Raw genomic sequence first — 12,116 nt, 5'->3', positions numbered from 1 at the left:
AAACACAAAGCTTTTGTGGCACATACACTTCTAAATGATCCACAGCATCTATTAAGGCTTCATTATATTCTCAGAACCTAATAAACTTCCATGAATTTGGCAAAGAATTTTATTATGTTAAACTTTATATATCTTTAGGAATCATGTTCTCAAAAAAAATCCAAATTAAAATATATTAACTAATTTAAAGGTATTAAGATTAGTAATGAATAGCACTTTTTCAACCTAGGGAAATATAAATAAGGGACGAGGAAAAGAAATGCACATCCTTAAAATGAAAAGTATTATTGAATTAATGTTTATTTAAAACCATGCATGAGTTTTTCCATGAGTTCACATCACAGCTGTATTTACAGATACCAAATAACTATAACTAGCTTTTGTCCACAAGACATACTGGGGCAACAGTGTGATCAATCCAAAGGTCAAGTTTTTTAAAAGGATTTAACTACAAAGACGATTCATCAGTCAGCTGCCTGTGGGACTTCTCATTTAAAAAAAAAAAAAAAGGTTTTTAATGAATCAAATTTATTACAGTGAATTAGTGTGCAATCAAAGCCAACTACATTCCTTGGGGTATGCCAGAGATAAGCAAAATAATATTAATAGAATCAAAGTTACTAAAAAAAATAAGGCATTTTTTTTTCCTGAATGGTAATATAAAACATCATGGTGTGTTCTCATCCTCTGACAATAGAAAACCAGTAACACATGTTTCAGTATTGACTTTTTAATGTTCCTATAAAGGTAAAACAAAATTCCAACAAGTATATTATAAATTCTAGAAAGTGAGCCACAAAGAGGTGTTCTCTTTAAGAGCATGCAATTCCTTACAAATAGTGTGTCTCATCTCCATGCATGAGTAAAAGCATATTTACAATTCAAACAGAGCTCTGTCAGCTACTAAGGGAACAACTCTCCATCTGCTCCATCTACAGAGATGGTAGATGCGTGATTATACAACGCTTCTGAACGTGTATCATTTTGTTAAATAGTGACAATTCACTTGTTCTTTTCTATTTTATCAATTTACATTTCAAATGTGGCCATGTCAATGACCAAATATGTACAAATACTTTAAAAGACAAAAACAACAACTATATACAATTTGCAAAAATCAAATTTTAACCCTGGTACATTTCATCTAGTCCAATGCCTAGACACTTTCCAACACCAATAACAATGATCAGGTACTTCACTGGGCCAAATGAAGCCTCAAGACTACATCCAGATTTATTTTTTCCTTTCACATGCTTTCATTTTTCTTTAAAAAATGTTTATAGTTTACCTGCTTTTAAAATGACAATGGCTACAAGAGCAATGCCTTATACCACAGATCAAAGCCTTGCCCTACCCAAAAGCTACTGTTAATTGAAGTCGATTTTACCATTCAAGATTAAATTCAGATGTGTAGACCCCAGATACCTGGGTATGAAATATTAAAATCTGCCAAGAGGAATTAGATATTTTTCTCCTTTGTCTTTAATATAACCCACTATATAATAGTGAACTAAATATGTTTGTTTCATAGAAACAACTTACATTTGCCAATATGGGGCAAATGGTCTATGTACAGATACATTAGGACTGCCTAACTGACAGTGAGTGTTGCCGACCAGGCTCCAAGTCAATGGAGCTAATATGGTGGAGCTCTCTGCTGAATGGACTTTCCCTTCAGGATACGTCGGATCTGGAAGAAGAATAAATAGGATTTGTGAGGTTTACTTTTTATGATCAAAGTACCATAGTTCCTTCAGAGTTTCATTCCTTTTTTATATACTGTACACACTCCTGTCGACTTGTAAGTAAATATATGAAGAAGTATGCAACAATACATTTCAAGATTTTAAGGTAACTTAAAAAATACTACTATAACTCCTTTCAAGCTTATTACAGATCTCCTATAATGATTCTGGAGTGCAAGAAAGTAAAGCATCTCCATTAAAAATTATCTACAGTTGAAAACCTCCAACAGCTTAAATAAGACCTATATAACGCTTTCTTAATCTCTACTCTTGCTATTTGTGAGAACACTGAATGTAAGGCAGTAATTATGGTATATTACAGTACCTCACCTATTCTGAAGTTGGGTCCAACTAACAAGACCCCAGAGCCCACTTCATACACACACAAGTTAATCTTTAACACTCTTCAAGTAAGAACAGCTTTCAGGATGTCCAATTAAAGCATCTGCACACAGGGGCGCCCAAGCGGCTCAGTCGGGTGAGCACCTGACTCTTGATTTCAGCTCAGGTCATGATCTCAGGGTCGTGAGATCGAGCCCCACATCGGACTTGGGATTCTCTCTCTCTCTCCCTCTCCTCCTGCCCCTCCCCCTGCTCACTCATGTGTGTGTGCACTCGCGCACTAAGTAAATAAATAAAATCTTTAAAAATAAATCAGTAAAGCATCTGTGCATAAATGTATGAGTCACAAGAGAGCTCCTCGGTTCATTCAGGATCTAGCAATTCATTTTATACTATTATCTTTCTCCTGGCCCACAGCAGATTAAAAGCAACAAATCAGAAGAAAGAAGATTAGGGCAGCGTATACCACTGATAGCTGCTAGGAGGGGAGACACAATGACCAGAGTCTGACCACAGAAGCAAAGGAAAAAACCCTCCCCGCAACACACAGACACAAAAACACAAAAGCAGAAAGGAGAGTAGTAACAAGAGAAGAGCGAAGAGTCAAGCGGCTCTCCGTACTCCGTAACCCCTGAGAACACCGCTGTATGACTGCACACCACAAAGACTGAGGGCAAAGCAAACACTGGGCTTAGGCCTCTGCCATTTACGATTTGATGATGATTGCTATCTGTGCAACCTCTCGGGCTCCATTTTCTCAGCTGAGCCTTTACACTGCAAAGTTTTGTAACATGAGAACTCTTTACAAATTATCGAGAGATTCACCTTAAGTTACAAAGAGCTCTATGTATAGGGGTTCCTGTAACATTATGGTCATACTGAGGGCTGTGAATCAAAGAAAAGGCTACATTGCGTTTCATATATTCTGTGATTATCAAAGTTTGCAATGACCTGCCATAGCCACAATCACCCTCATTTACCTCAGAGAAAGACTTCCATCAAAAAATATCTTATGTTCTGAAAAGATTCAGTTCTTGTTATCAAGAAAAGTTGAACCATGAGAAACTATTCAATCTCCAAAGGTAATATATAACCATATGATGAGTAAAGCATAACTTTGTTTCAAGTCTTTCTGGGTTCTAAATTACATAACCAACCTTCCATTTCCTATTTAGTCTCAGTTAGTGAATAGAAACAAGTGGAACAGGGAATGTTTACTGAGCATTCACTATGTCCCTGGGACTATCCTGAACACTACAGAGACGGACTCAGATTACACCCACAATTTGAAGACCCATCACTTGTAAACCCAAGGGTCTCTTTCCTTGATGTCTGCAGGAACCTTGGTGCCTCCTCTTGCATCAGCTTTCAAACCTCAAACCATTCTGACTTTACTCTAAACCCAACTTTGTGTTATGGAAAAAAAGACTGTCGGATCTTCAACCATTTTGGGTCCATGGATAACCCTCAAATTTCTTACTCTTCCTTTAGAAATAAAGCAATTGCCTCCATGGTTGCTACACAGACGTTATGAGACCCAGACAGTGAGAGAGCCCACCTCAAGAGCACCTGCTGGTCTCGGCCCTACACAGCCTCCTCTCCCTTCTGTAGCCCTCACCTGTTCTCCCACAGGGCCATCAGGAACCAAATGCACTGGCTGTTCATTCTCCAAGTTCCGAGTACTTGGGTCTGCTCCCTTCCTCATCAACAGTCGAACTGCATCCAACTGTGTCACCCGATACTGAAGGCTGGCAGCAACATGGAGGGCAGTGTTTCCATTGTAAGCCTACAGACAGAGATAAAATGGCACCTCTCAAAAAGGGAGATTTCCATGAAAGCAGCTCAAAAGCCTTAAGAAGTTATAATAAAGGTCATTCCGAGTCTAATGCAGTTACCGAAGCTTTCTAGAAGTACCTTTGCATTCACAAAAGACAGGCAACTGGGCAGCTCCAAAAAAAGGCGAATGAGTTCCAGATTTGCTTCTTCCGCTGCCAAATGCAAGGCTGTGCGACCACTTTTACGATCCTTAACAAAAGCAAGAGAGGAAAACAATGAACATCCAGACACCACTTTTGGATATGCTTTTCACCCAGGCTCACAAATGTCTGACTCACTCTTGGAGACTCACTGTGAATGCGCTCATCTCCACAAAGTCTTCCTTCAACCCAGACTAAATGAACTGTCTTATTCCTCCTAAATTCCCCATCAATTTCCTATACACCTCCTATCACAGTCTGCTCTTATACACAGGGTGGCCACAAAATGTAGAAACATAGACGATACTATTTTACCATGTACTGTAATACAAGACAATACAACATTTACTATGTATTCGCCTGCGTTTCCAGACTTGGCGGCCACCCTGTAGACACGATTGGCTGCATCTCTCACCTCTTCTGCTTGCCAAGGTCTGGGCAGTAGCTTACCATTTAAGCATTCTTCCCCCAGAGCTCCCAACTCAGTGCCTTGTACATACGAGATACTCAGTAAATAAACCTCAAATTTAAAGAGAATAAAATATTTTCCAGCTTAAAAAACAGCTTAAGTGCAGATCCCACAATGATGGGACAACCCTTACAAAAAAGCACTACTCTTATTATTAGTATATGAAAATAGAAACCAGAATCACAGTATCAATTTCAAGGATTTTCTCTTCCTTCCAAACAAAGACTAGTTTATTTCACAGCTCAATGATCTTTTGAATAACAATGCACAGATTAAAAGCAAATTAAGAAAGCTGATGATTTTAAAAGCTAAGCTTCTTAATTATCCATGCATCGCTACCTACTCCATTAATTTAAAAAGAGGAAAAAAAAGTTTTCGTTTATACTTGGGAACGAGGTCTCTTGCTAAAGACACTTTTCTTCCCTATCCCATCTCCAAACTCTTCTGAGAATTTACCTTGGCTTCCACTGCTGCTCCCATCTGAATCAGACATTTAATGGTGTCAACCAGACTCTTGTTCTTCAGTAGAAGCTCCTGAACTTCAGGTGAATGGGGCTGTTGATTTCTCTGAAGTTCGTGCACCACAGCATTGTGGGCCACAACCGCACAGTGGAGGGGAGTCAGGCCTAAAAGAGTGTAATAAAGCAGTGGTCAAGCTTCCATCAGGCATGTAGTTGCTCCACAAGGACAGACCTTGAGGACAGTCTCTAACACACCTACAGACGGGCTCTCCACAAGAACCAGTACGGCCACCTGAATATTATTGGAGACACCATTGGTGCTACTGCTTACTTTATCTACAGACTGTTTTAGCTTTAATTACCTCCCTTCCTTCTTGGTATAAAACTTAATACCCTTGGAACTGATGGGTCCCACTCTCTAAATGGTTTTTCATCCAATAAAATTTCTGTTGCTTACCGTCATAGTTAGTCGCCTCAAGATCCAAAAACTGATTGCTCTTCACTGCTCCCTTCTGAATCGCCTGCAAAATTTAAAAAGATACACGTTAGCAAAAGACAAGTTACAAAAATACTTATTTACTAGTAGTCCCAAGAAACGAGTAAGTCAACTCAAAATAGATTATTGCAACAGGCAACCTGCATCTGACTTCTAATATCCAAGCCCTACCTCTTTGGCCCTGTGATAGCAGAAGCTAGCTCACTGACTCTTACCTGGAGCACCTGGGAGTGACCTTTCTCAGCACAGACGTGCAGAGGGGTTCTTCCCCAGCAGTCGGTGGTGTTCACCTGGGCCCCGAGGTTCACCAGATCCTGCACAATGAGATGCTGATTGGCGGCCACTGCCACCTGAAAGGCGCTCTGTGGACAGAGAAAAAAAGGATTTTGTTGACATATGTAACACTACCCTGACACGGAATATGAACACAAACTAAGACTGAGGGGAAAACCCCACATGGAGAAAAGAAATCCTATTAATAAGCAATAGTAACACAAGGAAATGAAAATAAGCTTAGGGTGTGGCTTTATTATACCCAGTTAGTCTTTGGTCAAATAACTACAAAGTTAACATTAATAACTTCAAGGTTGATGGTGGCAAAGAGTCAACATCTCAAAGTTAATATTAACTAAACTCTTGGTCTGGAGCTCTAAAACGATCTACACATAAACATGAAACTGGTCATTGTCCTCCTTCCACATCTCTGTCAGTTCACTCTGACAAGATCCTCACCTGTCCGTTGTGCTCTTTAATATCCAACATGTGAAGCGCATTCATTTTTCTTGCAAGAACATAGGAAAGTGCCCTTCTCCCTTGGGCAACAGCAATATGGAGGAACCTGGGAAATAAGGAGAGAAACAGGTGAATTATCTCTGACTTCACTAACTTCATCTTTTTAAAAATAAAAAAATTCTCCTTTAGCCCCTTTCTTGCTATGCTGGTGCACTCAAATGAAACATTATAGACAATAATTTGTCTCTTCTGATGGGTTGATAACACATTTGAGTTGCAACAGGATATGTTAAGCTACCAGAAACAATAAGATGAATGCCAAGCACCATGCTGATCACTTTAAATCTATTATTTTTAATATTCCTAAAAACCCTGAGAGGGAAGTCTTTTCATTTTACGTGTCAAGAAACTCAGGCACAGAGAGGTTAAATAACTTGCCCATGACCACAAAGATGTCACGACAGATTAAGATTCAATCTACAAGTCAACTCACGGTTGATATTGACCAACTAATCATGATCTGTTTTTGCTCTATAGACACAATCTATGCTGGTCTTTCAAAACCAACTACTCAAAGAAGGCACAGACATTTTTATTAATTTAGAACAGGTAACCTGGTAAGACAGAAAAAATAAGGAAAACTCTTGAAATATTCGCTGTCATTGAACAGCAGTTTCTACCTGCACCAGTCATCCTGATTTGCCACTTACTAAGGTCTAACTTGATATACCCTAGAGAAATTCTGTGCCCACTACATCTAACGAGTATGACTTACCAAATTAGCTACAGAAAAGGATACTCACGTGTCACCATCTGCATCCTTTGAAAGAAACTGGTCTTGGGAGATATTTGCCAATTTGCTTTCTTCCTGCTCTACTTGCCACTGAAAAAATGACTTCCCTAACTGTGTGGTGCTCACTGGATTTCCGATGATGTTCGGGAACGGCAGTGAGGTGCTTGAAGGGGTAGAGCCTGCATCATGGCCCACCATGGCCTCACAGGCACTGGGAGGCATCATGTTGAAGTTTTGCAGCTGGGACTCATTTTGCTGCTGAACGTTGTGGGAGTTCTGAATGGGAACAGCAATATTCTCAGATTCCTGACTATTTAGAAAGGATGCAAAACTTTGATCTGGGCAGAACTGTGGTTCTTGGCCATCAAAGAGGTTTGGTTCATAGCTGGGGGACTGGGAAGTTCTGGAATAAGGACTGTATTCCAGAGCTGGGGTGTGGGTGTAGTGCTGTGGTGGTGGCGGGGGGTGCTGCAAGTTCTGGCTCTGTGGCGAATACTGGTACAGGGCCGCCTGATCCATCAGGTGTGGGGAGCTGCCAACTTGGAAGGGTTGGTACTTCTGTGGTGGAGAGAAGATCTGCCCTCTGTGGAAGTCCTGACACTGTTCTCGGGGGGAGCCCTGCGGGACCACCCCAGGGCTCATCCAGCTAACTTGGACAGTATTTAGGGAAACCGGGCTGCACTCATTCTTAATGTTGATTATGTTCTGAAGCAGATCGGCACTGCTGTCCTGTTTGGATTCACTGTGCTGAACATCTTCCATGCTCTCTGCAGGTGTTGGTGTTTGAGGCGGTGTCTGGAGAAGAAGAAAAAAGTAAGTTGCATGCGCTCTTTCAAAACTATTCCAGGAAAGATTTCCAAAGCGTATTCAGAGGAAAATAGTGAGGTACTTACCAAAAACTGGGTATGTAATAAAGCTGGCCTTTTGCAAGCTGGTCCATCAGACAACGAATCAGGTCCTTTCCTTTTCCCACTATATGGTACTGTGTTCTTCAATTCTATACCCCAGAAAGGAATACGGAATTTGTGATCACCTTATTTTCTAAATTTTACCCATAATCACACTACATTATTTTACTCTAAAGCCCCCATAATATGAATAGAAGGAATTCTTACCTGTGAATTGCTCTCTGTTCACACTTTGCGTCTATAAGGAAAAAAAGTTTCTAATTTAATGCATATCAAATGGTTTCCTATTTAATGAACATCAATAAAAGACTTATCTCTACCATTCTTTACAGCTCACCATAAATCTTTGATAGTTATCCTAGCAGTATTTATTTTCTATCTTAACTTATTCTATCTTGCAACTTTTCCCATGTTCACTTTCATCTTAGTTCAACTAGGTCAGGACAAAATCTGTAAGGCCATTTGAGTTTTCCCTTTCTAGTCAAGCTCTTCCATTTCAATTGAACCCCATGAATTCCTTGCCTCCAATTTGCCTTCATTTATTCATTCCCTGATGAGGTTTCCTTTGTGTGCCTAGTACCGGGCTAAGTGATAGGAATACAATAGACAGAGACCAATATGCCCTCCATCCTATGACTTTGTCATGTGGTCTACAAAGACCTACTGGACCTAGGTCAGCAGAGAATAATAAATATCCTGACGGAATAACCTCCCTGCCCTGACCCAAAACAAAAACTAGGTGCCACCTTAAAATCATCCACAGCTTGGCCAGAAGCCTTCTGTTTATGACTTCGGATATGCAGCAGTAGCTCCTTCACTGAGTTCTTCACACGAACGCCTTGAAAGGGTCCTCTCTGCTGCCTTCCAACCCCCATATGGGGTTCAACTGTTCAAAAGAAAACAAAACATATCCCAGTTAAATCTCTTTACAGGCACAAATCTTGATAATCTCAAAAGCATAGCTATCTAATGTATGAAGCCCCCAACCAACAGACTGCAAAGCCTTTCCAACTCACTCTGGTCAACGGTCAGCCCCCAGCCCTACTTAAGGATTCTTCATTTCCTAATACTTTTCTTCACCAGGCACCCTAAGAAAGCTCATAAAGCTGTGGTTTGGGGGGCCCCCAGAGCCAAAAGATAAACCCAAATTAAGCCTCTTTGTCTTTCAGCCCTATCCGTCCAAAAGACACGGTCACAGATTTTGCCACCCTCTCATAAATCTGTAATTATTCTTGACTTTTTAAAAAAACCTTGAGGGAACAAGCAATAAATGATGGATTTTTAGCTTTTTCAAAACAAAGGCTTTATGTCCACACAGAAATTTAAAGTCTATTAATTCCACTAACCTAAGAAAGCACAACACAAACTTCCTCCAAAGACCTCAATGTGCTAAAGCCTAACAATCAACAATGTCTTAGATTTGTTTCTTATTATTTCCCTCCATTCAGCTACGCCAAGAAAGCTGCTTAAATTCACTAAGCTTAAACACATTTCTACATACACACACATGATTTCCCCTCACCAATGGTTTTTGGAATTGCTCACCTAGGCTTTCCAAGTAGAAAGGAAATAATCTCATTTCAATTTAAATTTTAAAATACACTTTAAAATGTAGTCTGTTTACAGCCACTACTTCTGACCACTTCTGACCACTATTATGTCACAACCTCTTGGGATGAGCTGAACACAAAGTAAACACGCAGAAAGTCAGGAAATGAATAATTGAGACTCTCAGTTGAGAGTGGGGGAGAAAGAAAGAAGATGGAACAAGAAACAAAGCCTAATTTGAAGATACACAGATATATCATAAGCATATGAGAGGAAACAATTCTATGATGGAGTAAATTAAATGACCAGTTGATTTTATGTTTAAATTTAGGAAAATCTTGCCAGAAACTAATACAGCATTTCTCTGGAATGACAGCAGTTAATTCAACGTCACAGGGATAAAAATTCAGTTTCAGAAATCCCCTATGTCTATGTGGTAAACCAAAGAACCAGCAAAACAGTTTCAGCCAGATGAAGACCAAATGTGAAAGAAAAGTTTCTAATACACACACAGTTTTTTGCATCTGCTACACATTTAACATGCAGGGAACACCTTATAAAATCAAGGGACTTAAATTATTTTTTAAGTGAAAATGAAAAATCACTCTTTAAAATAAAAAACAACTAAAGCAAAAGTGGCTAGCAGGAGGGAACACCTAAAAGAGAATGTTCTTTAAAATCATGCTGATTAGACTTTCCAATATGTGAGAGTATCTAGAGGTTCTTCAGTCTACCCACAGTGCCATCCTGTTTTCCCTCAAGTTATGCAACTCGGGGGCGCCTGGGTGGCTCAGATGGTTAAGCGTCTGCCTTCGGCTCAGGTCATGATCCCGGGGTCCTGGGATCGAGTCCCGCATCGGGCTCCCTGCTCTGTGGTGAGCCTGCTTCTCCCTCTGCTTCTCTCTCTCTCTCTCTCTGACTCTCATGAATAAATAAATAAAACATTTAAAAAAAAAAGTAAAAAAAAGTTATGCAACTCGGCTTATTAAGAAAAGAAACTAACCAATTCATAGCAGAAGAAAGGAAACATGATGCCTTTCTTTAAGATTTGGTTTAACCATTCTAAATCATATATAACACAGAACTTCCCGAAACTCGGAAACATTACAAACTAAAGACATAAATCGAGCTGGTTTTCCGTCCAGTTTCATCTTACATCTTGTTAGTATCAGTTTCTTTCCTTTAACATAAAGTCCTTTTATTTAATATTTCCACAAATACTTAGGAAAAAATAAGTTGACCTTAAACACAGTATTCAAACCTCATTGGTGACCACAAGAAAGTTAAACCTACATCAGATCCAAAAACTCGCCACAAGTATATGAATTATGCCTTAATAAAGCTTTTTTTTTTTTTTAAAGAAAAAAGAAGAGAGAAAATCTAAAGTGATTCATCCCCAGTCCCAGAAGTCAGAGCTCTGCTCTTAGAGACCCTTTGAGCTACCAGGCCAACTGGATGGTGCCCGGATTTTACAGATGGTCAAAGGGCATCGAGTTGTATCAAACGCCTAGCACAGAGCAAGTCATCCAGTAATTGCCTACTAAATGATGGCCAGTGTGATGAGATACCGCCGCTACGTAAGTCGCAGAGGCCACCTAACTTCTGGGCGAGGAACTTCGCACCTGCGCGGCGCGGACCCTCCCCTCCCGGCGTGTGGGCCGCCAGGAGACGGGGGAGACGCGGGTGCAGGGGTTGCTGGGGTGCTGGGACTGCCCCCGCCCGGGCCGGTGGGTGGGTACCTTGCAGCCGCTCCGAGCGCGCGCCGCCTCTCGGCCGGGACTCCACAGCCCCGCAGGAGGACACGGACGAGGCGGAGGAGAAGTCGGAGGAGTCGGAGCCGGGCGAGCCGGGCGCCGAGGGCCCCGACGACGAGCAGATGGCGTCGCAGGCGCCCGGGGCCGCGGCCGGCGGCGATGCGCCGTAGAAATAGGCCAGGTTCAACGGGCTGGTCATGAGGCCACCGTCGCCGGCCCTGTCCAGCAACCCCTCTCCGCCGCGGCTGTCGTCCAGCAGCTTGTCCACGATCATGCTCCCGGGCTGGGCGCTCGGGGACCCAGACTCCTGCGCCACTGGCTCGCTGCGCGCGGCTGCCCTCCGGCTGTGGCTCTGGCGGACTCGCGGACCGAGCGGCGGGAGGATGGCGCGGGCACGGGCGCGGCCCGGGGCGGCCCGGCTATTTAACCGGGCTCCGGGGGCGGGGAGAAGGGACCGCCGCCTCGCCTGCCTCCCCAGAGCCCCGCCGGGCCATTGGCGGCGTCTGGGCCACCTCCTGGCCCCTCCTCCGGATGCGTCCCGTTTCCAGTAAAATGTACAGGATGAGGCAATGTGCCCTCCACCCTCGCCCCGCCCGCCCGGCTCCGCCCCGACTGACCGGTTGTTTTCTCCCCCTTCACCTGGAAACCCCGACCGAGTGCCACCTCCCGCCTCCCGAGGGACCGCGACCCCCGCCCCCGACCCCCCACCCCGACCGTCCGCGCGCCCGCTGGGAGAAGCCCGGCCGGGCGCGGGGGAAGAAGGCGCGCGGCATGGGGCTCTGGGCCAGCAGAGGGAGACGGGGAGGCGGGAAGGCAGCGATGGGAACAGGTCGGCCTGGTTCCCGGGCAGTGGGAAGTCCTGGAAGCTGCGCGTTCGTTACGCACTCCTCCG

At 42.8% G+C, this 12,116-nt stretch overlaps 1 protein-coding gene across 1 annotated transcript; it reads right to left on the bottom strand.

Moving 5' to 3' along the window:
• Positions 1-282: 282 nt before the first annotated feature.
• On the bottom strand, positions 283-11,609 carry NFKBIZ (NFKB inhibitor zeta). The gene is made up of 12 exons (XM_028119180.2): positions 11,210-11,609; positions 8,669-8,808; positions 8,130-8,160; positions 7,908-8,011; positions 7,025-7,809; positions 6,222-6,327; positions 5,705-5,851; positions 5,451-5,514; positions 4,989-5,158; positions 4,002-4,112; positions 3,706-3,873; positions 283-1,690 (listed from the first exon to the last, which is right to left on the bottom strand). The coding sequence occupies exons 1-12, from the start codon at positions 11,496-11,498 to the stop codon at positions 1,637-1,639; spliced, it is 2,169 nt and encodes a 722-aa protein (XP_027974981.1). The 5' UTR covers positions 11,499-11,609; the 3' UTR covers positions 283-1,636.
• Positions 11,610-12,116: the final 507 nt, after the last annotated feature.

The sequence above is a fragment of the Eumetopias jubatus genome, unplaced genomic scaffold (assembly GCF_037043125.1).
Source record: "Eumetopias jubatus isolate StellerSeaLion01/CBP00866 unplaced genomic scaffold, mEumJub1_p1.0 scaffold_1, whole genome shotgun sequence".
Lineage (NCBI taxonomy): Eukaryota > Metazoa > Chordata > Mammalia > Carnivora > Otariidae > Eumetopias > Eumetopias jubatus.
This window is presented reverse-complemented; position numbering and strand designations above follow the sequence as displayed.